This window comes from Strix aluco, chromosome 5 (genome assembly GCF_031877795.1).
Source record: "Strix aluco isolate bStrAlu1 chromosome 5, bStrAlu1.hap1, whole genome shotgun sequence".
NCBI lineage: Eukaryota > Metazoa > Chordata > Aves > Strigiformes > Strigidae > Strix > Strix aluco.
The window spans coordinates 15,662,837-15,690,795 of record NC_133935.1 but is presented as its reverse complement, the minus strand read 5'-3'; the positions used below and the strand labels follow the sequence as shown (position 1 = coordinate 15,690,795).

The 27,959-nt window shown below is 40.9% G+C and overlaps 1 protein-coding gene across 14 annotated transcripts in view; it reads left to right on the top strand.

Annotated features, from left to right (window-relative positions):
* The window catches only part of CACNA1C (calcium voltage-gated channel subunit alpha1 C), a 498,259-nt gene that overhangs the window by 374,176 nt on the left and 96,124 nt on the right, over positions 1–27,959 (top strand). For all 14 annotated transcript variants that reach the window (XM_074826113.1, XM_074826100.1, XM_074826102.1 and 11 more), the window contains exons 11-19: positions 6,063–6,089; positions 8,204–8,364; positions 9,162–9,387; positions 15,313–15,520; positions 16,347–16,467; positions 18,424–18,538; positions 19,654–19,774; positions 19,902–19,971; positions 26,375–26,507. In XM_074826113.1, the coding sequence (XP_074682214.1) occupies positions 6,063–6,089; positions 8,204–8,364; positions 9,162–9,387; positions 15,313–15,520; positions 16,347–16,467; positions 18,424–18,538; positions 19,654–19,774; positions 19,902–19,971; positions 26,375–26,507 (1,182 nt within the window). The remainder of the gene's footprint in view (positions 1–6,062; positions 6,090–8,203; positions 8,365–9,161; positions 9,388–15,312; positions 15,521–16,346; positions 16,468–18,423; positions 18,539–19,653; positions 19,775–19,901; positions 19,972–26,374; positions 26,508–27,959) is intronic.

The window sequence follows — 27,959 nt, the reverse complement described above, 5'->3', positions numbered from 1 at the left end:
ATTCTTTAGTGATGAGTAAATTCAGATCTGCCTTTGGTTTGGAGGCTTGGAATCCTTTCTGGTTTGTTTTGTTACTGCATCACACACTCAGGCAGAGAGAGGAATCAGCTTTCCTGGTTTCAAGAAGTATTAAGTCCTGTTCTCACTGAACCCTCATTTAAACCCCCCATAGGCCAATATTCCTGCTGGAACATATAAAATGTAAGCAAGAATTTATTTCAATGAGTATTTTCTTTTTTTGGAACCTGACTAAGAGAAATCGGAATTTGGCCCAGTGTTCAAGAATAGAGATAATTCATGTGGGAAGTTGGTTGAGCTTTTCAAATAAGTTCCTCACCTAATACTAGTGACTTTGAGTAAGTATTAATAATTATAGTCATGCCATCCTGATTTACTCTAGTTGAAGATTAGGCCCAGACTTTTGAGCCGTCATCTGCCCTCTGGATTTTGTTTTTACAGTTGAAATGGTTAGACATGGTTTTTGTTCAATTGTTGAGTTTCATCTATTGCAGATGAGTCTTCATTTTTACCACCCTGCTAAAATCACCTAGTGGCCATGAGTCCCCATTATGTTGCTATAAACACATTTTTTCCTGGAGGACAGAGACTGCACTGGGCAAGCTGCAACCAGACATGACTGAAGCAACAGGGAGATTTCAAGTCAAAGGCAATATATTTAATTATTTAGTGGCATCAGACCACTAAATGCTAGGGCATTTAACCACCCCAGCACCACCACTGTGGTTACAGGCTGAGCTTGCCATCAGAACACACTCACGATAAAAGGGAAAAAGTACCCAGGAAACTGAAAGAAAAAGCACTTTTATTGAAGATAACTTAGAACTACTGGCTCTTCTCTCTGTTCTTCTAAAAGCTGTAGAGCTTTGAAAAGCTGGACCTGTGAATGACAGAAAGATATGCTTGAGAAGCCAGGCTCAAGTGTGTCTTTTGGAAAAGGAGATCCTCCCTGACAGCCTTTCTCAGCTCCACAGAGATATATGCTATGTGCGATCAGGAGAGTGCCTTTCAAACACAAGATATCTCCTACCAATGCATTGTCTCAAAGAAGCCTTATTTCTATAGTATCCATACTATAATAACATAATATGAATGTAATATAATATAAGAACATGTTTCCTCTGCAGCAAGCATCAATGGGATAAACCCAGAACTAGGAGCAGTGGGTTTTTATTTACAGGATAGCCTTATACCCAGGACTTCCCAATAGTGAGTAATTTCCCTGAGCCTCTGTGGTTACTGCTGTGCAGATCTTTGATTCCTGAGGACAGGCTATTGCTCATAATCAGTAGTAATCTGTTCTGTGCAAGATGTCAGTGTATATAATCTTCCAATACAACCAGAATGTTAATTTTCTGATACAACCATACAGATCTGGAGTGCCACACTAGAGCTTGCTTTTATACGTATGTATTAGCTAAAAAAAAGACCTTTGTGGAAACTAATGTTCCATAGAGCCTCAACAGAAAAGTGAAGCACTTGAGCTCAAAGGGAAAGAGAGCTTAAAATTATCTGCTTTCATTGAAACAATAAGCCACTTGGCATTTTCACCTTGGCCAGGATTTCCATACATTTGGGGGACAGTTCAACTGCTTTCCAACAAAGAGGGTTAAAACAATAAAACAGGATAAAACAAAATGAACAACCTACACTGGCTTTCCAACTGAAAACAGTGTGTCCTGAAAATATTATGAACAATGGAAGCTTTCCCTGGCAGCTGAACCATCAGTGATTTTTCCCTTGGTGCTTTTCTGACTGGGAAAATAATTCCTATGCAGTTCTTACAATAATCAGTATAGGAACCAGTGGTAAAAGCGAAAGAGTCAGTTTGCTTGCAGGTTCACTGTAGTTGCTGCTGGTTTTCACCTAATGAAAAGATAGCCTCCTTCTGTGAGGACCAAAGTCCCCATCACATCAGGAGCCGTGGTAAGAAGTCTGCCAAAAGCTCTGAAACCACTGCTGACTTCAGCAGGAAAACACACAGGATTGACCCTTATGTGTCAGCCTCAGCTACTGCTCTCTGATTTATTATGAGCAAGGTGCTTTTGATATTCACAGTCAGCTCTAGATATGTGTCTAAAGGACAATAGCATGCCCTTGTGGAGGAGGAATTATCTTCCTACTTTGGATTCTGTGACAGGCCCTGTCTGTGACTTGCTACGGGGAGAGCAAGATTATTCACGAAATGCTGAAGTGCTAGCCTATTTTCGCAGCCTCTAAGAAAGCCTGTTGAATAGCAAACCAGCTCAATTTGAAGCTAGACAGGTCCAGTTTTCTTAAGTTCCGTAGATTCTTACTGCCCCTGGCCAACAACCACCTCTCTCTTAAAATCAGCATTGCTCCCGTCAGGTCAGCATGTTCTCCAGTGCTTCTGCAAGAAGGGCAAAAATGTAAAAAAAGAGAAGAGGCATCACTGTGTGGACTCTGCTGAAATTTGTGATTGCCTCAGCAGGAGGATCTCAGTCCACATCAGAATTCAAGTCCTCCAGGGCCAGTCGTCTGTTCTATTTTGCTGGAAGTTTTTAATTAATGATCGAAATGAGAAATTATTATTGCATGTCCCTGTACAACTCCCCAGTGTTAATTGCCCTAACACTTTATTGGGGTGAGAGATTATTGGGTACACAGCATACATTCCTGAAAACATAATGTCACTATATGCTCTTGTCCCATTAATATGTGGAAAAAGGACCCTAGGGTGGGCATCTTCTCTCAGGTATGCCAGCATCCTGACTAGAAGTAATGAAATGTCATCAGGAGTAGAGAGAAAGAAAAATGTTGTGCTGCTTGACCAGTAACTACATGAATGCACCGTATTGCACCAAAACAGAATTGGTATCACACCAGGACTGTGTTCTCATAGTTCTAAAATCTGTAAGATATGCACCGTGCAGCTCTTTGGATGTTCCCCTGAGTTGTGTATAACCTAGAGGCGTAGTAAGTAAATTTCTGTGTTACTACTTTTCCAAGAGCTTTTATGAGTATCCAAGGGCTTTTGTCAGTCTTCATGAAGATAGTTGACTATAGGGGGGATCATATAGCGTAAAAGTAGTTGTGACCAGTGTGCCAGATAATTTCATGGTCATGTTTAGTAATTTCTACACCCAGGAAACAGCTGTAACATGGCCTTTGTGTCATGCTTGGAGACCTACAAGATTTTTTTCAGAATTGTTTGTTGTGTGTACAATTACACAAAGTCCTCAATCCCAGTTATACAAGAGTGTCACATCCTTCGCAAGTGCATAGATTCTCTTCTCTGGTGTCCACCGTGAACAGGGAAATGAAGACTTTATCTCTCAGAATGTGGAATATCTCACTACATTTGAATTATGCTGATTATCCTGAGTTTATGTTGATAAAATCTTTAAATTTCACTGTCTTATCTGTATGGGTACATAACTCTGTAAGGTTAAAAGAGGTTTAGAGAATTTAAAAGATAGCTAGTCAAACAGAGGTCTGATTTTTGTGTTTGTCTTTCTAAAAGATAATCTGAGTTATGTGGTTCCTATGATAAAAACACTCAGTAGTGATCTGAAAGGGGTTTCGTATGGGCTCCTATACCATGATTTTAAACAATAGTTTCTCAAGACATTCCAGAGCTGGACACAAATGGGGACACTCTCTTTCTCCCAATGACATAAAGCTCCCAGGATACCAGGGTTGCAAGAGATCCATGTTTAAACTCAGCAGAGAATCTGGTCTACCCTGAACCCCTGGCAAGTGCCAGTTTGGAGTGTCACAAAGAGGCCATGGCAAGGTCTCACATCCAGACTATTTGACAGCCCCTAGTGATGCCATAAAAACATTTTTTTATATGACTTAGTTAACCCTGGTTCTGAAAGACAAAAGATTCTTGATCATAAGAGTCATTTGAAAAATATGTTTCAGATTCAGGCATAATGTTTTCAGAATCAGTTATTGTACAGTTTGTGTTTCCAAAATTCCATTTCACTCTTGGATTCTGCCTCTAAATATAAATCTCTTCCTCCTTCCTTGTCCTGTTCTATATATATAGCACACCCACATGTGATAAAGCCTTCTGCCATAGCAGTAAGGCAAGGGAGGGGAGGGAGGGGAAGGCTGTAGCTAACCTGTGGGAGCACTGAATGCACTTGGCTGCTGCTCATAATGCTCCAAAGATATAATTATCACATGCATGATGAGTACTACACCTGCCACATCTCTTTTGCTTAAATAAATAAAAGATTCCTTAAATGCCACACAGCTCCCTTACTGGGAAAGCATTAGCTAGAGAGGTCACCAGAGGACTTTACACTGCCTGTCCTTCACCTTCCACCAGGTTCCCCATGACATCTCTCTTGCTCTCTTTTCCTCCTCCCCCACAACCTTTTCCTATGAAAGTCCTCACTATCTCTTTTTCAGTGTCCAGCTCTCTCCTTCATTGTGACTTTTTTCTTCATTTTCTTTCCCCTATCTTTGGCTGAGCCTTCTTTCCTGTTGCCTGTAAATCTGATCCATTAGTTTGTAGGTAGCACTTATCAAGCAAGAATTCTCAGTGAGAAGTTGGGATAGCTTTAACATTAAGGATGTGCTTTGCAGGTGCTTCACTCATCATCCTTGTTAAAGCTCGCTTTGTCTCTGCAGCATAATTTAGCATTCTGTTCAGCCAGTGCATTATTTCTTCTTTATCAGAAGAGTTCTTGCATGCGTCTGTAACCACACTGCTGCCTAGTATGTGGCCTAGACAAGCTGCCTGTGACACAGCAGGAATGATGTATTCAGTACAAGGCTTTTTTTTTTTTTTTTTTGCTTGGACCATCTGCTGGTGAAATGTTCTTATCACTAAAATCTCTTCCACATAAGGAAACTGACCCATCACTGATTACTTGTCAGTGACTGATGTCCTCAAACAGGAACATGATCATTTTGAAGACTGCTAGGAAAGTAGTGTTAGATGCTTTGAGAATTATTTTGTCCCATGTCTCCTAACAGCGAATTCATTTTTAAGTCAGTACAGTAAGACCTTTGCTGACTGTTGTCAACAATGAATCACTTCCCTATCATAGAGGGAACCTTAAGAAATGCTTCAACCCAGCAGAAATATCTTGTTCATAGTCACTCCCCAGACTCTCATTTCTTCTGTTATTGGTAGTAGATTTTGCAGCCTCCTAAATCACCTCTGACTCATGTCGTAGCATTCACATACCTTTCTCTCTGTGCACCATTATGTATGTACCAAGAGACAGTCAAAGAGTTCAAAGGCCTTACAGGACATGTGTCAAGCAGAGCAAGGTAGTGGTTAGAGAATTGGGGAATCTCTAGCTTTGCCTGTGACTTCTCATAAAAGGCTAATTAGATTATTTAGGTAAATAAATCCAAGTGCATGGAAATAGATATTTAAACACATATATAGTGGAAACATGGCTGAATTTTTAGGAATGCTTAATTCCCAAAATTTCATTCATAGTAACAGAATCTCTTATTGTTCAGACCCTTTTGAATTCAAACCCATTTGCATAGATAACAAAGACAGATAAGTGTTAGTATCTAACTTTGAAAATATCCACCATGCACTGGTTTTCCTTCAATTGCTGAAAAAAAAGAAAGCATTATTTTCCCCATGGTTTCATAATATGCTTATGTATCCTGAAGTGACAGGTGATGTGTGAAAGCAACAAGTCTGTCTGTATAAAGTCATACATATTTTAATATAAGAAAAAAACCTAGTGACTAAAAAAGAGTCATAGTTGAAAAATAAATTTGGTAGCAGATGTAGAGTGCCCCTAGTATTAGGCCAGCCTTCTACCCATGAGAAAAGATAGTTTACTGATGTTTGTAGGTGGTAGAATCCCATCATGGCATGACTCCTGCTTCATGACTCCCACCAAAAAAACAAGATTTTTTTATATCAGGGAATTCTAGCCATGCCCGGTGCCTACATTGACTTACATGGGATTCAAGAGGAAAACAGCATCCATTAAAAAAATTAACTGAACTTAACTTTATTTGTATTGCTATTTTCATAAAAACCTGGAAGGTGTGGGACAGCTTCAGAGATTTTAATGGCAATTCTTATCTTTCAGGCATCGGATCTCAAAATCAAAGTTTAGGTAAGTAAAACTGACTTTTGCTTTTCCTCCTTTCCACTGGTTTTGCTCCTTACTTTGTGAAGTGGTTTACTCCTGCATCTGTGGGAGACCATGGTGATTCTAGGAGATATTGCCAAACTTGTCAGATTTTAATCACTCAACCACCAAAAATCAAGATCCTTTTTCTTAGTTTCGTACTGAAATAAGGCACAGTGACTACTGACAGTATTTCGCTCAGAAGTACCTATCTGATTGCTACCTACATACCTCAAGCCATAAAATATAGAAGCAGAAGAAAAAAAAGTTCAACCACATAATTATACTACATCTATCAATGTCAACCCTGTCAGCTCAAGGTTCTCTTTCCTGCACTTTGTTGTACTACTCCGCTTTGCTTGATTGTAAATCTTTCAACTGATGAGGCTTGCATTTATTTGTGAAATTCTCCCTTTCACCATGGGATGTGTGGAGTTCTTCTGGTGGTATTTGTTCTTCTGTTGACTTGAAGCTTTTGCAAATGTGAAGCAGTCCCCAGGTGGTCATCTGTGGGTTTCCATTGGAAAGGCTGACTGAACTCATGTAGCTTGGTTGTTGAGGTCCCAGTCTGTTTCTACCCTTTCAGTAGGGCCCGACTACATCCATAAGACTGAATTCAAAGCCAATTTTATAAAAAAAAAAAAAACAAAATAATTTTCAAAATAACTGGAACAAGTGAGCAATTCTGTCCTTCAGCTTACCTAAATAATGAACAGTAATGTAAATTCAGGAATGCACATATGCGTACGTATTGCCTATATGCATCTCTCTGCAAAGTGTTGCATATGTGATCACATTCCTACAATTTGTGGATTTACTTGTATATAGGTGTAAGCACAAAAAAAGACTTGTATCATCACATGGCCATGTGCATGCACGTTTGCGCATGGATACACACAAGTGTGAGGGATTGCTAATGATTTAATGGCAACATGAATGTCTAAGTGTTGCACCCATTTTGAAATTTGGGAAGATCATTTCTTGTCTCAAGTCCACTGCAAAACACACAACCCTTATTAAAAGTTTGTGCTAGGTAGACTGGGTGCCTTTATATATTGCATAGCTAAAGCAGCCTGGATTTGATTACCTGTTAAAATGTTGCAAAATTCTTGGCTGGTGTGCAGTGTTCACATTGCCTGGCTTTAGTTCATATAGATGCTGAACCCTGACCTCAAGCATGGCTATAGTTTATCACTGGAAATAACACTAAGAGAAGACTAGCCAAGAAAAGTTCTCTCATCCTGTAATGTTGTGTATGTGTGTGTCTCCTTAGAGACACACACATGCATCCATAGACACACGTATATGTATATAATATCTATATAAAACTATTAGATTTATTATACAGTGGCAAGTGTTGCCTGGAAACTGGTTGCTATGCAAGTTAAATTCTGAAGAGTAGGAGGTGTGTAATTAGCTTTAAATATCTTCTGTGGTTAGTAATTACCCTCAGAAATCAGTGACACAAGGGGATGTGTTCATGGAAGGAAAACTTTAAAAGGTCTGTTGATTAGCAAATGGTATCCTTAGTTCCAGGCTTGAAGGTGAGATGCTGAGGTCCCCTAAGTTTGTTTTTTTCTGTTCAGAGTTAGCCCTCTTATTGGGCTTACTCCTGAACATTGCTGAATGTTGGAAATATTCCATGGGTTTTATTTGGCCTTACCTCTCCAAGGACTTAATCTAAAGGTCCATGGTATATAGGGGGTATCTTTTCATTGACTATCCTGAGGCTGGGGAAGGTCCCATTGCAGGCCACAAGAATTAAATACAAGAAGAATAATTATTTTTGTGGAAACTGGGCTAAAAAACTCTTATGGTAGCTGTGATGGATTTCTTAATCAGATTAAGACATTGCTTGAAGAGGTATATTCACCTCTAAATGTTGCAAATTGGTTTAGGATTAACTTTATTCCTATAGCTAAAGGAAGAATGATCACAACTGGTGATTCAGATGAGAATGAGAGAACATTTCTCAGGGTGAACTTTATTCTCTACTACTCTTGAACAATAAATCAACACTAGAGTCTCTCTTGACAGAGATTTGCAATAGCCCAAAGATCCCTATCTGAAAAGAACTTTTCCTTTTCCAATTTTTCAAGTCGCTACTGGCGCCGATGGAATCGATTCTGCAGAAGAAAGTGCCGCGCCGCTGTCAAGTCCAATGTTTTCTACTGGTTGGTGATCTTCCTTGTGTTTCTCAACACCCTTACCATTGCTTCTGAACACTACAACCAGCCAGACTGGCTGACAGAGGTCCAAGGTGAGCAGAGGCTGATGGTTCTGTTTACTGTGGTCAGTGTCAAAAAAGGGGGCTGAGGGAGGAGGTGATGCGTTAGCTCACACAATGTAAAACAGGCATACACAGCTCCAAATTGTCTATGGAGGATCTTAAATAATACAACAAAATATCTGCGTACAATGGGAGAAATTTCAGGGAAAACATAAGTTCCTCATTTCCAACCAAAGCAGTGTTCCACTGGGTGTAGATGAAATCAAGAGCTTATGCTAAATATATATTCGCAGCAACTGGATTTCCAATTTATGGGTAGCTACTGGGAGCCACAGGTTCTCCAAGGTTTTCCCTGAAATGGCATTTATGATAAATTCTAGATACCAAGGAGGTGAGGAAGAGTGATTTGTAAAGTTCTTCTGTCTGCAGAACAGTTGAATCCTCACTGGAGGTGAGAGCAGCTGAAAGGCTTAATTAAGCAACAGTAGGTAGCACAGCAGCTCTTCTATTCCCACTCTCATCTGCAGATGACAAGTGTGATGGGAGGTTGTGCACAGGAAGGCATGTCCCTGCCATGGAGGTTGTGTGGTTGTGTAATACATCGCAGCTGTATGTACAATACATAAGAATTGCTGTAAGCATCTTGTAAAACACTTCCGTGAATGAGATGCTCACGCTTTTGAAGTTTATTCTTTGACCTAAGCTTACATGAAGTTAACCTTTCAGACTCATCTCAGAAATGGTTTCTTATAGGCGAGGACCGATGGTTAGCTGTGATGATCTTTTGACTAAGTTTCATTAATCTGTTTCTCTTTGTTTTTCATGAGACACTGCCAATAAGGTGCTGCTAGCTCTTTTCACGGCAGAGATGCTGCTGAAGATGTACAGCCTTGGTCTCCAGGCCTATTTTGTGTCCCTCTTCAACCGCTTTGACTGTTTCATTGTGTGTGGAGGAATCCTGGAAACAATTCTGGTTGAGACAAAGATCATGTCACCACTGGGCATTTCGGTGTTGAGATGTGTTCGACTCCTAAGAATATTTAAAATCACAAGGTACTTTTGTGCTTCTTTGGGAATGAAGGAGGGCTACTGCTCAATGCACAACATATATAGGTACAAGTCACATCCCTTTTTTTTCACTTTTTCTACCACTACTTTGGTAGTGAGAGTGCTAAGTTGACAGTCCTCATCTTCTGCCATCAGTGGCAGGGTGGGGAGGGCTATGCAGACTGGATATCCCTGATGTGAGAGGTAAGGATGGGTGAGGAGTCTGGCATAGGGGGCCAGAGACCCCTGCTACCATGCAGATTGTTGAACTGAAATCTGGAGGGATAATGTGAGCTGAGCTTGGGCTCTTACAGTTCCCTTCAAAAGACAAACTGAAAACAAAACAGCAGATAGCCTTGTGATCTTTTCTGGTGCTTTATGGTGACAGAGAGGAGCCTGAAAGACTGCTTTGAGCCAAAACAACATTTGGCTGAGGTGCCCATGCCAGCTCCAGTAGACTCAAAAGTGGCCTGAGTGGGAGACAAGGTCAACACTGATAGCTATAGGCAAAGAATGTTGCCAGGCCTTCTCCTTCAGAGGAGTCCAGCATGAAGCAGCAGCTTTACGAAGAAACCAGACTTTTCCAGACTCCAGACCCCCCTCTTTTTCCTTTTCCTTCTTTCTCCTCTCCTTCTGTATAAAGGTACAATGGTGCCTATTAAACAGTCACTGATTCCTGCAGTCAGGTACCTGCAAAACACCAGCTTAGTTTGGCAGAAGTTTTTCAGTTTGAGGGGAGGTTGTAAGAGAGATCAGCTCCCAATTTGCCCAGATGGGAGCTCTTGGAACAAATCTATCCAAGTGCTCACCCAAAGCAGCCCAGGATCTGCCTTTTCCCATGTGGGCACCAGTCAGCACCTTATAAAAAGCTTGACTGAGGCGATGAAAGAGTACGTTTTCTGCAAGCTCAGCTATGAAGACATCACTAGAATTGCTATAAACTCCCCCAAAGGAAATTTCTGACAAATTTGAGATAAAAAACACAGCGCGTGAGAAAAACAAGACCAAAACTGGAAGACAGTCAAGATGGCAGAGCTGAAAAGCAGAAAAAACAACAGACTTGGACTTTTGCATCATACAAGATTTACCCTTAAAGCTTCTGAGCCTCAACTTTCTGGCAGGGTGGATGGTTTTCAGGGTCAGATGGCAGAGACAGAAAATCGGTTTACAGTCTCAGAGAGAGAGGCCAAAGAAAGCCTACAACTATTAAAAAGAAAAAAAGGTGGTCTGTTTAAACTTGTGATCATAGAAGAGGGAAAAATGTTCCAGCTAACAAGAGTTTCCAGTAAGAAAGGCATCTTTGCCCTTTCAGAAATAGTGGGGATCTCTGGTCTGGTGACTGTTTTTCCTGGATCTTTGGGTCTGAAAGCTATCATCACTGAGTCCCAGGCCTGGTTTCTGAGGAAACCAGTAGCTGTTTCAGGCATTGGGTAATCAGATACACCCAGGGCAACATACCAATAGCTATAAAAGCATAAGCTTCAACATAGCATCCTGGAGAGGTCATTGTTTTTTCAAGACATTTCTCCACTCCTACACAAAATATATAATACAGCTGAGAGAATTCTCTAATAGAAGGGCAAATGCTGAGAGAATATCACTAATACTTTAGGAAGTTTGGGCTATTGGAGCACTCAAATATTCCTAAAGCTTCTAGCAGAGATGTAATGTTGGAACCAACCAGCAGTAGGACTAGTTATACTTACCTTCGTTCTCCAGCAGAAAATACAATTTTGCATGGAAACAAATGTTACCTGGAATACATCTCCTGCAATTTGTACATGGGTTTATGTGTAAAGCACAGAGCTGAGGAATAACTCATTATGAACAATGTATTAATCGGGTTTTGCCTTCTTTCCTGTTCCTAAAATATTGACAAGTAGGTTGCAGTAGTCTTGGATTTATCCATGTTTTTTAATTATTCATAATTTTCTTCATGATTTTTCCCCTCTGTGGGTGAAGTTCACCCTCATGTGGAAGGCCCTAGCACAGGCCTCCAAAGCAATATTTTAGGCCCATTCATGTCTTACTGCAGGAGAAAATATTCTGGCATTAAAGCAAAACTTTTACCTCTGATGTTCTCCAGTAAAATACAAATTTTTCCATTATTCACTCAGCTCTAAATACAATGATGATTTATTGATGACATTATCAGTAGTGGTGGAATACACCACCTGAGTGCGATGATAATACAGAAAGAAACAATCCTAGAAAGCTGGGAAGGGTAGGAGGGATGACAGTGTAATGTTTTATGTCTTTTAATATATATTCATGAACAGTGACATAGGGACATACAGGTGAGATGGAAATAGTGATAATCAAGGGTATTAAAAAACACAAAGCAGGAAGATTACTCTGTTGAGAGTATATGAGTAGGTAGCCTAATCTTTATACATTTGTATGGATTTTCCATGGTAAACACCAAGCACAAACAAATTCTGGGTACGTCAAGATGATACCCTTCTAGGAAAAACACAAATACAGCTCCCTAATATAATAGAAACAAATAAAGACACCATCAGATGAACAATGCATCATTTTAGAAACCACATTTAGAATTTCAAGAGCAAACATTTCTTCCAAAATTATAAATATTCTTCAGAATCATTTAGCTTTGTACATTAGACAAGCAGACAATATAATCTGTTTGCTTTATTCTCCCTAATTTTTACAAGGCTGTGCAGAAAATCTCCCTTTGCTATAAGAAGACAAATTATTTTCTCTTTATAAATGGTCCTTTACTGCTTTGTAAATCGCTATATTTAGTCCTTACAAAATAAATCAATTTATTTGCAACAGCATACTGAAATTTGATATTTTATACCTAATCCTGCCACTAGATATGTCACTGTTAACTGTAGGGAGGAGAGACAGGACACCTTTTTTTTTTTTGTACCTGCTTTCCAAATGGTTTCATATTGAATGAACAGTGTGGGAAGCTTTCATACAATGAGACTGCCAGCTGTTGCTACTGTTTTAAGCTCTGCATCTGTGATTGCCATTATCATAAAGACATAGTGCAAGGCAGTGGAGAGGAGAGGGAAGAGGATAAAAGAACACATTAAGTTGAAATCCAGTTCTGCAATTGATTTTTGTATGAGATGTTGAACAAACCATTTAACTTCTTTGCATCATTCCTCTATTTTGAAACAGGGATCATAATCACGTCCTACTTGCTGGATTTTTGCAGTGCCTCATTCACCGGCATCCTCAAGGGTCTGAGATCTGCAAGTGGGAGATAAAACCACATTCATTTCCCTATAAGTCTGAGGCAGCAGCAGTGCTTTCTCTTGTACCTCCCATTTTAGGTTGCATGGTCCAAAACCTCTGATTTCATCCAGCAGTGCCATGAGATTTATTGTAACTGGTTTTAGTTTTTAGTATATTAACCAAAGAGGATGAAGCAGTGAGAGACTTTTTCTTTGCCTGGGCTTCAACTGTTCCTGACTTAAAATCCTTGTGTTTCATTGAGTAACCCCAGATCCCACTTTGAGGGGGTGTTCATGTTACTTCTGCAACCACCTAATGTGACAGACTGTAACCTCAGGTCAGGCTTCTAGAACACTAAGATAAGACAATTGTTATTTTCACATCCTGGTCAAGTCAAGCATTCCTTATCCTCTCCTTTTTCCTTTTCTCTTCCCCCCCCCACCCCGCCACACACACACACTCCCCCCCACCCCAGCCCCCCACCCCACCCATTGGCTTGTTTACTTTTCTAATGGTGCTGTATTTCTAGCTAGCACTCAGTACACAGATAAACCAGCACTAATCTTATCACCAGGTCATCTCAGTTAATTGCTTTAAGTTTGAGAGGTACATAAACTGAATCTCAGGTATTGAGCCATTTGTAAGAAATGCAGAGCTGCTGAAAGTCTGTTCAGTTGCACTCTGAGATAGCAAGATGTTTAAGCTTAAAGTGAGTCACTGAGATTATTCAGATGTGTAACAGCTTTACTGTATGCCTCTTAAGGGCACTGCTAGAAAGACCTAGAAAATGTGTGTCCTGGCTGACATTGGAGGACTTGGAGAGATATTTTGGACACCATCAATTTCTGTTTAAAGGATGCTAAAGTCAGTCGAGTTTCATCAGAAATTAATTTTTCCCTTTCCCTGTGTCACTTTCCCTTTCTCCTAAAGTGTCAAAGTATGTGAGCTGTAAGCATAAATGCAAATACAGTGGGCTGTTACATTGCACATTCAGTGTGGATATTTGGTGTCACTGAGCCCACAGCTTCCATGCCCTTACCTTTGCTCTGTAATTTTTGTGGCTCATTTCTTTAATTGCAGTTAAACCTTAAAGCATTCTAGCTGAAGCTGGGCTGGAGGGAAAACATCAGAGTTCTCTTTGAACCAGTTGCTGAACTTCAGAGGACATGGCGATGTCCCTCTGCAGATCAGATGGTTAACCTTCACAAAGTGACTAGGCTGCTCAAGCATTTCTGTCTTCCATGGGACAAGAAAAGTATTCTTTTTACACTGACATTTTAAAAATATTAATTTAAGTGGGATTTTAAGAACCCTTGTCTCTAATGACTACACTACCTTCAGAAATAATTTGTATGTTGAAGGATCAGGCATGTCTGCCATCCTTCTCAAGTGGAACTTTTGTCTCCAAGGAAAATATGGCTAGAAATTCAGAGTCCTCTAAGGAAAGAAAGGTTCAGTGTTACGGGCTTTGGGAGAAGGGAGTGGAGGACACTGGCCATGGTGGGATCTCAGAGCATGGTGGTAGGCCACAGGAGATGGTGATAGAAGGAAGACTTAGAGATCACAGGCAAACATTACTGGCTTGCTGACCTGTGAAAGCTGATGAAGCTTGCTAGTAATGTGCATTCAAAATGAGGTGACTGGAAGATGACAGCTTCAGCCCAGTCTGAAAGCTCTGTCAGACTCAAAACTGCATAAAAGAGAAGTCATTATGACCAGCTAAGCAGTAGAGTAAGAGTGGTTGAGCAGATGCAAGACAGAAGTGGAAGTTGCTTCATGGGTGATGTGGTGGATTCTTTAGCCATTTCTTCTAAAGCCTTTTTCCAACACATGGCTACCCTGCAGGCTGGCAAAGAATGCAAGCAGACTGACATGCTGCAGCAGAGCATGCTGCTGGCATCTCTTTGAACCCTAAAGTGGGTCCACAAGGGCAAAAAGATCCTTTCTCTGCATCATACATAGTCTGATCTGGGCACAAGCCTGAATACACTGGGGGAACAGGTCTTAGCCATGCTCTCTCGTGAATGAAGCTCTTCTAAAATGTTCTGCACCATGTTTGAGGAAGTATAGTGGATTTGATACCCAAAAAGGCAGTGATGGTATGGCCTTTCAAGAGCAAAAGAAACTCTGGACTTTATGGAGGTAGATCTGGAGTCTCTTTTAGGGTTCGTGTAAAAAGACCTTTAATATCTTTCTCAGTCCCAGAAAGCTTAGCAGCCTCTATCTGTGAGTGAGTGAGCACATACTCACACACCAGATTTTGGACAAGTTTGTATTTGCATCCAAACTGTCTCCTCATCTGCTCTTGTTAGTTATTACAGGCCATTCTCTGGAGTGAGGTATTCTGGCTGCCATAACATCTGTGAGTGTTGTAATGAGGTCGGTTAGAATGTAACTCACTGAAGCAGCAACAACTAATCACCATATATTGATATAAGATTTGCAGAGCCTTAGATGGAGAGTGCTGCAATAATCTTCTGGGTGTGTGTATGGGGTGGCGGGTGGAGGGAATTGTGTATGTACACGTGTGGTAGTAAAATTACTCATTAGCTGCAGTAGGTCTCATTATCTTAGGGAAGCACATCAATGATTCACTGCTTAACAGGGTGTTTGAAAATGCCTGGTTATATGCAGAAGGCAGCCTGAACCAATATCCTGTGCAGTCCATGAGCACCTGTCTTGGATTGAAGGAATTTTAACTGCCTCTATTTTCTCTCCCAGATACTGGAACTCCCTGAGTAACCTTGTGGCTTCACTGCTGAATTCAGTCCGCTCCATTGCCTCCCTTTTGCTGCTTCTTTTCCTCTTCATTATCATCTTCTCACTTCTGGGGATGCAGCTCTTTGGAGGCAAGTTTAACTTTGATGAGATGCAGACCAGGAGGAGTACATTCGACAACTTCCCTCAGTCCCTCCTCACTGTGTTTCAGGTAAGGGCAAGAGTGGTCCCAATGGGGCCAACACATTGTGTTTACATGAGACAGAGAGCAGGTCCTGCACCCTTCCCTGCAGACTGACAGTCCCCAAGACTGGATTCAGACTAACAGCTCCAGGAGCAAGGTGACACACTGTGCTGCCAGCACAGGGGTATTCCCTCACGAAGTGGGGAACCAAAGCTAAACCCCTGTGTGTGGCAAGGCCATCAGATCTTAGCAGGATAGGACAAGAGAATGGTCGTTGCCACATCCCAGGGCAGCACCTGCATGCCAAAGCCCAACCCTGCAGCTGTCCTCCTGCCTCCTGCAGTACTGGGGAACAAATACTAACTCACAGCACCAGAGAAGTAATCAAATGGCCTTTAAGCAACTGCAGTTTTAGGAATTATTGACCAAGAGCATCAGGATCATGATTTCACATGCAAGGTGAAGGAAGGTGGCAGGGAGGGCTGTGCTGAGGGCTGTCTTCAGTGCTATAGGTTGTGCAGCCTGTCTGAAACAAGAGACATGTGGGAGGCAAATGCCTGGGAGAGGCAGGGAGACGAACAGAGTTCTCTGGGAGAGCCGTTTGGCTTCAACCATCATTTTCAAGGGGACACCTGGTGGTTTTTTACACTTTGAGCACGGGCCCTCTTTGCGTTCTTCTTCTGTTTTGTTTTGGGGTTTTTTTCATTTTCTAGATGGACACAGCTAGAGTCTCTAACCATCCTGAGGGAGGGGGTATTCTCTAGGATAGTAGGTATCTTTGTGTTAATGGGGTTTTCAAATTATCTGTGTGGTCTAACACTGTATCCCTTATTGGTGGGAATGTGTCATTTAGATCCTGACTGGGGAGGACTGGAATTCGGTGATGTATGATGGGATCATGGCTTATGGCGGCCCCTCTTTTCCAGGAATGTTGGTCTGTATTTACTTCATCATCCTCTTCATCTGTGGAAACTGTATCCTTTGATGCTACTCTTTTCTCCAAGTGGGGCTGAATTTAAAGCCACCCTTTACTATTTTTGTTATGTCAGAAAATAATGAATTTCATACCTTACATTTTTACCTTTTCCCTAGGTCTGAATTTTGGCTTTGTACTGCCAAAAGTTAAACAAGTTTGTTTAATTTTAGCTAGTGCTAAGGCATATAAACATTTCTAAGAGCCGGCTACATGCCAATTCTGCATGCAAGCTTTTATTTAGTGTCTTTACATGTTTAGTGTTTTTATTTTTCATTCTTCTTAATTGTCTCATAGGGTTTTTTTTTTCCTGTCTTCTACAGAAACTAATCTCTGTGTGCATCTACTGTGCTTATTGCATATTTCTGTTTTAATTGCCTTTTCAGTAATATATTCCAAGTGCTTTCATCCCAGCCTTATGTGGAATAAAAATATGTATAATCTACAATATGCCATATACAAATGCTGTAATAGAAGTAACATATGTTTGACATAATTGATTTATGTGAGATCATATATTAATTCATGTATAAACTAACAGGAACCATGTTCCATTTCAGTTACTGCAATCTGTGTGTTCTTCAAACAGAAAATCGTGTGCTCTGTTATCTTCCAGCCTGCACTGGTGTTAAATAACTTCAGTTCTCTCTGGCTTCAAGGTGAAGTGAGGGCACTGTACATATCCCAGGAGGTACAAACCACATTGCATGATCAGGCTGTGAGTGTCTTTTCACAGGAATTTGCATTTGCATATAACATAGTACTATGGTTCTGTTCCATATCTCAGTTTGCTCCAAATTTGTTCATGTTTAGTTTCTGCTTCCCTAATAAATGGCCCTCCTATGTCAGAGGTGACATTTCTTTTTATACAGATTCTTCTGTAAAGCCACCTTGTAGTGTCAGCCTAGCTCTTCTGGCCTTTCCTCATAATTCAGATCTCTCAAACCCTCTTATTTGACATTTCAGTTGACCTGCATGCCCTCTCTTCAAAGTGAGATGGTGCAATTCCACTTATCTGAAGGTCGAGGTAGGTAGTCTGCCTGACAACTTAAAAAAACTATAATTTGGATCTCCTTGTGAACTGCAGAGGAAATTGTGAGCCAGCTCTACGTGCTGGCTGACTTTGGAGCCATTAGACCTTGGAGCGCAGGGAGGTGGGTGGCTGTATTTCCAGACTAAGCCTTGAACTGAGGTTTACTTAAAAGTTATCATGGTGTGATAAGACCCGTTCTCAAGAAATTTATAAGAGACGCAGATGTTCAGATTTGTAACACAAGATCTGAACACTGCCAAGACAAGAAAACAGTTGTGGTTGCTTGCCCTTCAGCTACATGGGCACGACTGGCCATGCATGGACTCTCCACTAGGAGATAGCAGAGTTGTCAGCTCAACCCTACAATGCCCAGACTAAATGAATTTCCTTTTGGTTGCCTCATTAGTGCTAATGAGACTGCTATGCTTGCTGTCCATAAAATCCACTCATGTCTGTGGGAATACCTATAATGAGGTTGTTCAACTCAAGTACATAGGCCAAAACTGGAAAGCCCAGGTGCCTTATGGTATGAGTCTCTTGAATAGGAGTGCTTTAATAAAAGTGACCTAAGCTGTCAAAGATGCAAAGCATTCAGGGCTCCCCTTATCTTCAGTGGGATTTGTTGCACAAAACAAGACTCTTTTGGGAAATCAGAAGCTAAAATATAAGTCTGGACTTACATGTTTTGTATCAGTCATTCTGTTGTGAAATTTTGGAAACCCCACACTGTGTTAACCATTTGGATGGAAAGTGTAGGTTTGTGCATGCCGGATGTGCACATCCTGAACATTTGTGTGAAATGGAAGTTTGGAAAATCCAAGAGATCTGATGACAGGTTGCTAAAAATTTTCAATTAAGAAACCTTTGGTATAATGTTGTTCTGCAGTTTTCAAAGCCCATTTTCTTTAAGTAGCACATGAACAGATATCCTCCTAAATGTATTTTTGGCCATTGCTGTGGACAACCTTGCTGATGCTGAGAGTTTAACATCTGCACAGAAAGAGGAGGAAGAGGAAAAAGAAAGGAAAAAGCTAGCTAGGTAAATCCATTTGCATACATCTATCTACAGTCGTATGCATGCATTCCTGTGAGTATAATTACACACATTATGCACATATATGTATGCAAGTAAGCATGTGAGTATATGTAATATATATGTATAACTTCTCGGTGGGTGTGTATAGATTATATATATGTGATTAATGTAATTATATATGGAATTATGTATATAGAAATTTTTATGTAAAAGAATTCAAACTAAAGGACAAGAAGGTGTCATGAGCTGGGAGTCCCCACAGTTGCAGTGATGTGAGCAGAGGAAAGGAAGTCTAAGTGACTGATGAGCTTTCAGGGCATCAGCAGAGAGTGAGTGTGAAATGGTGTCAATGTTACAATCTCACCTGAAGCTCTCTATTACCTTCTGATTGCTTTGGATCACAGGGCGTATTCTCAGACTGTCATTTCCACCACAAGATTCAGCAACTTCCTTCTCTTTTGATGCCACATGCTGTTCTTCTCTTGCCAGTTCTTTTAGTGTTCCTGCAGACTCTTAGGAGGTACGAGCTGGATGTAGAGCTCCTCTGTCATTCCCAGCTGCCAACAGCAGGGAAGCCTTACCTTACTGGGTACTTCTATTCACTGCCTTCCAGGCTGCTTGGAGGGGATCTCTCGTGCAGATCTTTCTGCTTCATCCTGCATGCTAGTCAGCAGGTTTCCCTGGCTCTGGGAGTGCAGTGAGGGGCAAAACTTCATAGGCAACCTAGTGGAAATCCAAAAGATATGGGTTGAAAATGGTTCATGCCTTTCTCATTGAGTGAACAAAGAGATCCCTACTGACAGACTAGAATACACATGTGCACAAACACACAGGCACATACTTCCCCCGCATGTGCATGCACACTCACACGCACACAAACACATGCCATTGAGAAAGCTATAAAATAAAAAGGATGCTGTACAGAACTAGAGGAAAGTCTCTGCCTTTGTCTGTAGATGAGGACAAGGTGGATCTGCTGATATGTAAGCTGGACTCAGAATGGAAGTGCCAGTCAGCTGATTGTTCTCATGATGTGTGCTGTACTACATGAAGTTCCTGAAAGGGAAACAGCTTTTCACCTTTGTAACTCTTTGCTTTTTATCTTGTGAAATTGTTAGGACTGCTAGTCCCGAAAAGAAACAAGAGATAGAAAAAACAGCTGTGGAGGAGGAGACAAAGGAGGAGAAAATCGAGCTGAAATCAATCACTGCTGATGGAGAATCCCCGCCTGCTACCAAGGTAAGATCTGCTGCCAGCAGGCACTCTCTGTGCAGTGATGGCATGAACAGCTTGGGTTTCTGAGGGAATGAAAACCCTCTGCCTTGTCTGATAAAGGCTTTGCTGCTTCTCCTTCCATTTCTGTCAGATCAATGTGGATGATTATCAGCCCAATGAAAACGAAGAAAAGAGCCCATATCCCACAACAGAAGCGCCAGGTATACATCTTCTTCCTTTTATCCCTGATTCAACAAAGAGAAGCTCCAGTTGCTAATGCACATAAAGCCAAATTGTGGTAGCAGGTATGCTGAACATGTAATGCTTTCACGACGGGACAGGATGATGTGCTTGCCTGTGTTTGCACAGGTGTGGACTTGGTCCTTTGCAATCCCTATACTGCAAATTAGTCATGTTTGATTTGGCTCTCTGTAAAGCTCTGTATTTTCAAATACAGAGCTTTACAGACAACCAAATCAAATCATGTACCAATCCTTGTATATGAAAATATACATATGACTTTGTTTTCAGTCTGTTTTTTCAGTACTCAGCGGTCAGGGTAAACTCACAACAGGTACTCATGAAAGACAAAGTGCTGAAAGCCTTTTTGCCCTTTTTTTTTCTAATCAAAAAAGACAGTATGACTTATTAACATAATCCCAAAGGTATAAGATCTCAGCCTAGAACCAGAAAAAAAACAAGCTAGAGCATTAGTTAGTCTAGTTTTCAAGTCAGTCAGACTTAATTAACTTCATCCTCAGGTGCTTAAAAGATTGGTTGAAGAAATCTCAGAACTTCGAGCAGTTTTTTTTCCGAGAGATCCTGAATGGGGGGTGGGGTTGTAGCATAAGAATTATAAGCAAGTCAGTTCAACTTCCATTCTTGGAAAAGTGCTGGAACAAATGATTAAACAAACTATATGACTGCAAGATAAGGAGATGACTAGCAGCCAACATAGATTTGCCAAGAACAAATCACGCCAAACCACCCTTATTTTCTTCTAAAAGGGGCTGACAACTTTTAGACAGGAGAAAAGAGTAGATGTCATATTCATTAGCTTTGCTAAGGCTTCTGGATGTCTCTTGTAACATTCTCATAAGTCAGCTAGAAAAACATGGTCTAGATGATTGGGAGAGAAATTGGTCAGACTGTTTACGTGGAGAGTAGTGATGGACCAGCTGAGGTTCTACAACCCAGGGGCCTGTCCTGAGTTCAGTTAATTGTTAATGACCTGAATGATGGAAGAGGAAGTATGCTTATTACATTTGCAGATGACATGAAGCTAGGAAGGACAGGAAGCATGCTGGAAGGGCAGCATTAGAATTCAAAGACCTCTTGAGGAACTGGATAAATAGTCTAAATAAAATTGAAAGTGCCAGGCTCTATATGTAGACAGGAATAAACAACTCACAAATAAAGGATCTAGGTGACAGCTAGTTAGGTAACAGTTGTTGAGAAAATAATTTGAATCTTGTAATCACAAACTCAACAGGTATCAACAACATTTTGCTGTCTTTCAAAAGGCAAGCAAGTGAGATTTATGAACAGTGAAAACGTGACCCTTTAGTCCAGTTATGGGTTTCTTCTAACTGGCCAGTGAAAGCTAAACAGAGCAAAGCAATTGTTTTATTTTGTTCACCATTGATAAGATCTCAGCTGGGGTATCGTATCTCATTTTGGCTGCTCTGCTTAGGAGAAATGAGGCTGGATTGAAAGGAGTGTAGAAGAGCATGGTGAAGACAATGCTAGTAGATTGAAAGAATTGTGGTCGTTTGAGCTAGGAAAGGCAGGAGAAACATCTTCAAATGCATAAAAGTCTGTTACAGGCAGGTGGGGAATTATCTCCATTATGAAGAAGTGACATATTTAAGATTCCCACCAGGGGGGAATTTTATAATGGTGAAGCTAGAAAAGATCATGAAGATGGTTGTGGAAACCCAGCATCACTGAATGTTGCTAAGAACGGGTCAGAAAAATATCTGCCAGAAAAGGTTTAGATATAATAATTAGTTGATCCTCGCTTAGCAGAGTCATGAAGCAGAGTCAAGACCAGAGGGCCTTTTGTGATCCTTTCCTGCTCTGCTCTTCTGCATTTCTATGATTATGTAACATTAAATATAAATAAAACACATTCCTTTCTATTCCATGATTCCTAATAAATGTCTGATAATAGGTTGATGTGATAGGGTAAAGAAAGACACAATAGTTCATTTTAAATAGATACACAAGGGTTTCAGAGAAGCAAAAAGGAAAACTGTTGATTGCATTTGATTTTCAGTATAAAAATCTCTGCATTTGCTATACTTTTATTCATCCATATTATAGCCCATCTATCAGGAGTAGAGTGTGGTTCTGACACCATGCAATACTGTTTTAACACTGCCCGGGGCAGATCACTCTGGCTTTAATTTTCCCAGCACCTCTATAAGCACAGGCACTTAGTGGACACACATGCCCAATAGCTAAGGGATTTGTGGGAGTCCTTAGCCAGAAGCACAAATTAAAACAGCTTGATACAGTTCTGTTTCTCAGCTGGCTTGGATTTGCAGACCATTACATTTTTTTTAAGTGAAGGTACGGTCACCTGTATATCAAATTTAAGCCTACTGATAATAGAATTGTGGTTTAGTTACCTTCTGTGGATAGCTTAGAAACAGTTCAGCATGTGGACTATATGACAAAAACTGCATCTATAATTTGTGTTACGGACATTTTATCTGCAGTTGTGCATAGGATTAGAGTGCAGAAAATTAAGTAAAAACACTTCTAACTACTGCCTTGGGGTGCCAATCCCTGGCTTGGCATACTTGTGAACAGAATCTAAAATTTGAATGGGTGGTCAGGTTTTCTCCCATCTCCTATTAGAAATGCAAATGGACAGCATCTTGGTTATTTGTCATTGTGTGATGCCATTTCTAAACAAGTCTATTCCCTGAATTGTTTATCAATTCTTTGTGAAGAGTGAAGTTGATTGCTAACAGCTCACAAAATTACCTGACCACTTCTTTCAGAGTTCATGGAAGTCAACCATAAGGCTCAGATGCAGTAGTTTTGTAAATCCCTTGTTAGATCAGATTTACCATAGTCATCTATTCCATTTTGCTGTATAAAGCTCGGAAACACCAAGGCCCTCTCAGAGCTGATGTGGCATGTCACATCTGCCTTGTGTAGTCATCATGGGGAACAAGGCTCCAAGGCTTTCCCTGGCTTTAGCAAGCAAAAATTTCTCAATGCCCACATGTACCCCTGTCCAGTTCCCTTGTGGCCATCTGACCAGTCCAGAAGCCTTCTGCTGATTGCAGATCAGTCCAACTGTGGTACAGGAGATGCTGTACATCCACATACAGCCCATCAGGGAACACACCTTTTCTTGCCACTTGCATGTGGATCTATTTCAGCTGTGCTTTGAGTGAAGCATTGCTTCTTAGATGCAGTCAGCTCATTCTACCTATTTTCTGTTTATGATTTAAGCCATTAATGCCTGTGACCTTTCCATGCCTGTGTACCATTCCATCCTCTGAAAACATCCTTCACCCTAACCCAGTGTTCAGAAACAATTTGAAACGGTCACTTCATTTGTTTTCCATTTATTCTTTCAATGTACCTCACTCAGTCTCCTATTTGTTTCTGCTGCCTCAACCAGTTTTCTCAATAGCCTCTTCCAACTCCATTTGCTACACAGTGTTCCTCTTATCCCCCAGAATACTCTGTGTACTTGCGGCTCATCAGATCACTTATCCTCTTTGTTGGAAGGAGAGACTAGTTCTTCCAGAAATGTGTGTACACTAGAAGGATTATTATGATGAGATGTTTATTATAGTAAGACAGGGCGCTAGTCTTGCAGTCTAGTACAGAAACAGAAAGAATTCAGATCGTCAGATGAAGGTAAAATCTTAGGATCATTCATGGGAGCTTGAAGCAAAGCAGTGTCCTTACACAAGAGTTCCGATCTTTGTACACTAAAAAAATTCTTCATCATTGAATTTCTCACTGATGCTGCACTGAAGCCTATGTGAGCTTATGGCTTCACACCCAGAGGACATCACCATTCTAATGAAGCATAATTCAAGGTGACAGTCCCAGATTTTAATTTCCTTGAACTTTAGGACACTTCAAACCTAGATCTGAACTTGGCAGCTCTGAGTCATGATTCTTTATGATTTTGTGGCAAACGTGACTAGAAGGGTTCACTTTTTAAAAACAAATATACCTTAGGTATAGAAAACAGGACTGCAGCTGATGTTCTGCCCAGCCCATCTGTGAACACCATGTTGACCTTTGCTTCTGCGAATGCTGGCAACTGTGCAAGATACTGTTTCTATATGCAGATAGGTGACTTAGGTAGTGAGCTGAGCTGAGCCTGCAATCATGTTGTTCCATGTGTATTTGGGCCTGTTTCCCTTCTTCTGTGCCCTAGAGTCTACTTTAAATGAAAAATATTTAGAACATTATTCTTTCTCTATGGCTGAGGAACTGAACATGTTTTCCAGTCTGAAGGTATGTGGTTGCTGGAATCATTAATAAATTTCTTGCTGTGTGGCAGACACAAGAAAAAGAGGAGAGGAACAATGTTCTTTACAGGCTTCATTGGGCTGATCTTTCTGCTAAGAGTCCACTTACCTGAGGTGTTGTTCCATGCCCATTTAATAGTGCGTTTTTAAGCATTTCTCTGAGTAAAAGAAAAAGAATGATCTAATAGTGAAGACACAGAACAGGGACTCAGAATACTAGTCTTTTTAAGTAAGAGTCTCAAATATCCTATGTGATCATGGGCCTTGGTATTCTGGACTGTTAAAAAAAAAAATTTGCTTACCTTGCTCATGGTAAGCCAACTCTGAAACCTGTAGATAAAAGGTGCAAGTGCAAAGTATTGTAATATTATGTAAATACAAACATTAACATCAATACCAATTTTACAAGTACTATGCACAAAAGTACTTCTGAAAGAATGTTTCTTTAATAAAACCTGTAGAAAGTGTATCATAAAGTATATTACAACCTAAAATTGAGCTGTTAAAAAATAGACCGGCTTAAAAAGTACAAACTCTATGTACGAGCTCAAACATTTATGCAAGTGAATTTGAGCTGAACTTTTGCTACTGGAAATGTAAAGAAAGAATCCTATTTGCATGTAATAATGGCATGCTTTGAAAAAACCACTTTTCTCCTGTCTCTGACATCTAGATTAGCATCTGTGCTGATTCATCTGTTCTTTCTGATGTGTACATTACCTGATCAAGTATAGTACCTGACCCTAAAGAAACAGGCTCTTCCTGGAGTTTATCTCACTTTATGGACTCAAGATAAACCTTTTAACTAGAGTTTCCTCCTTTGCATTGTCTGGAAGATTAATCTGTTGCATCTAACCTGTCAGGCTCCTTTCTTAAAATATTTTTTCCTGTCTTGGTGATTAAGTGAGAGGATTGGGATCTTTAAAATAGCAAAATCCTATCATGTCATTTACAAAACAGCATCTGACTTCAGCAGGTAAAAGTCCTCAAAAGTGGAAGGTTCTCTTTCACATACCACTTAGCCCCCATTTCTGCATTTTTTTCCTTGAGTGTGCTCACTGATCTGCGCAGTGCCTGGACATCTGCTCCATAGGCATCAGGTTCAAGAATCTCAGCCTTGTTCCCACCTTTTCGATCTTCCCCCCACTGAATTATGAAAGGGGACGATTCTAAGAATTTCTGATTGGTGTAAATCAAAGTGCTCATGCTTCATGTTCACTATGTGGCATACATGCTCTCATCCAGACACAATCCCATGTGGCAGTGGCTCCATGGAGAGTCTTCCAAAGAGGAGAAAAACAAATCTTGATAAACTGGAGGAATGGTCTGAAGAAAAGAAGATGCAGTTCAATAAAGATGAGTTCAAAGTCCCACTCTTGGGAATAGTCAGCAGCACAAATGCAGAGGGGGAAGTGACGGGCTAAGAAATAATAATCTGTGCTTTGTGCAAATCAGAAACTGTTGGAAAATTAAGGCCAGAGTGTAATGAAAATAAGTGCCCATGAAAGCCATTTAAACAAGAAGATAGTATTATAAGATACAACAAGTAATCCAGCTCTCCTCTGCACCAGTCAAACCTCAGCTGCAGGTTAATCCTGCAGATAATCTGGAGGAAAGTAGCAAGAATGATCGGAGACCTAGGGAACACAGCCCCTCAGGAATGACTGTTGTTTTGCTCTAGGAACCAGAAATCCTTGCAGTGGCATAATAATGGTCCTCAAGTATATAAATAAAAGCCTTCTGCAAGAGGAAGGGAATTCTCTGTTTTGTGTGTCCATGGAAAATAAGAAAATAGATAATGGATTTAGACTATAGCAAGAAAGATTCAAGTCAGTCATTAGAAGGAAGTTTTTTTAGCAAAAGGGACAGTGAAACATCTGAGGAGACTGTTGTGAGGATTATGGGTTTAGCAGCACTAATGGCCTTACAGAGAGACTAGATCAGTGTCTGCCAGGGCAAGCACTGGGCAGCCTTGGAGAAAGAAAGTGAACAAGTTTTCATCATCCTATTTCAATGATTCTTAGATTTTAGTTCCAGATATGACAGAGACAAATGCCCCAGCAGTCCAGAATGGGTTGTATTTTGCATTAAAAAACAAAAATGCTTCTTGCAGCAGAGGAAGATGAAGAAGAACCTGAGATGCCTGTCGGCCCTCGGCCTCGGCCAATGTCTGAGCTGCACCTCAAGGAAAAGGCTGTGCCCATGCCTGATGCCAGTGCTTTTTTCATCTTCAGTCCTAACAACAGGTATTTAAGAGACTGCTTAGCTGGAACAAGGAGGCAAAAAGCAGGTACCCCTTTCACTCTGGGCCCCAAAGGTTATGTGGTGCAGGGCTTCCTTCCAGCAGTTCATATCAGAGACCTCCTTTGCCCACTCTCTACTTTAAAGGCCCTGGCATGAAATCCTCATAAAAGCACAACTGTAGGGAGCCCCATGACAGTATTCAGTGGGAGTTCATGGCACCTTCAAGGCTGATTGAAGACACAAATCATAAAAGCTTTGGAAATAAGGGACTTGGAGGCAAGTCAGTAAATGGAATTCCCCAACATATTCAGATTGTAAGCAAGCCATCATGCAATCAGTCAAGCATGAGGTAGGAGCCTCCTGCCCTAATGGCTGCTCAAAATCCACTCCCAGTAGGGAGCTCATGTGTCTCTGCTCATTCCTACATGTCAAGAACAAGCATAGAAGAAAAGTGAATGAGGAGGAGGATGAGAGTCCATAGCGCTGAGGGGAAGCTGAGGAGAATAATTCTTCTCTTACACTCTTCCCTTGGGCTTCTGCAGTGTGGCTTCACGTTGTCCCACCTATCTTTCCAACACAGATGGGTGAAACCAGTACTGTGAGTGGAGGGATGAGCTATGACACAGGGGAATATATCTTTCCAAGGGTGCAGAAATGAGCTCACTGCCCAGTGTTCTGTGCAGTACCATGTATCCCAACATCTCCCTTGGGGACCTGACCTCCAAACACAGCCCCAGAGTAAGGCAGGGCTGTAGAAGAACAGCTGAATTCAGAGCCAGTCTTTTCACAGCAGGGCTTGTGTCATTCCTCCTTGGGTATGTGCAACAGGGAGGGACTGATGATGATTGGGACTCATGGACTCTAATGCCAGCTTTGCCACCCACCCACTGTAGTTTGTTGAAGAAGTAAATTAACCTCTACAATCATCTGTAAAATTGCTATAATAGGGGCTTGAGGCTTAAGAGCCAAAAGCAGAGCTAAATAGATTAATGAAGTGTCTATAGAATTATGCATAGGACTGTTACGAGTTTTAACTCCTCATATCCTGATACCAATGTATGGAAGGTGCTGTAATGGTCTCCAGTAAGCATGCTGCTCTCTGATGGGCGACTGCTACTTCTTTACCTGCTAGTTTCCCACTAAGAGCGCCAAGCATTTTATATTGGGCTAATGTTTGGCTGACACCCTGTATGGCATGATGTCCTCCCAGAAGCCCTTTGCAAATGCCAGCCTGCCCTATATCCATTTGGCCAGGTCTGTGTCCTATTAGCAAGGTAAATCCCCCACAGCTCCTGCTCAGTGACACTCCAGCCCCAGCTCAGAAAGACAGTGGCCAACCTGAAGCCCGTTTATGCTGCTTTTCCCCTAAATGAATGGGGAATGGTTCTGTGAATGAAAACAAGGGATATAATTTTGGGTTGGCAGGTTTCAGACCACATCTAAATCACAAAAGG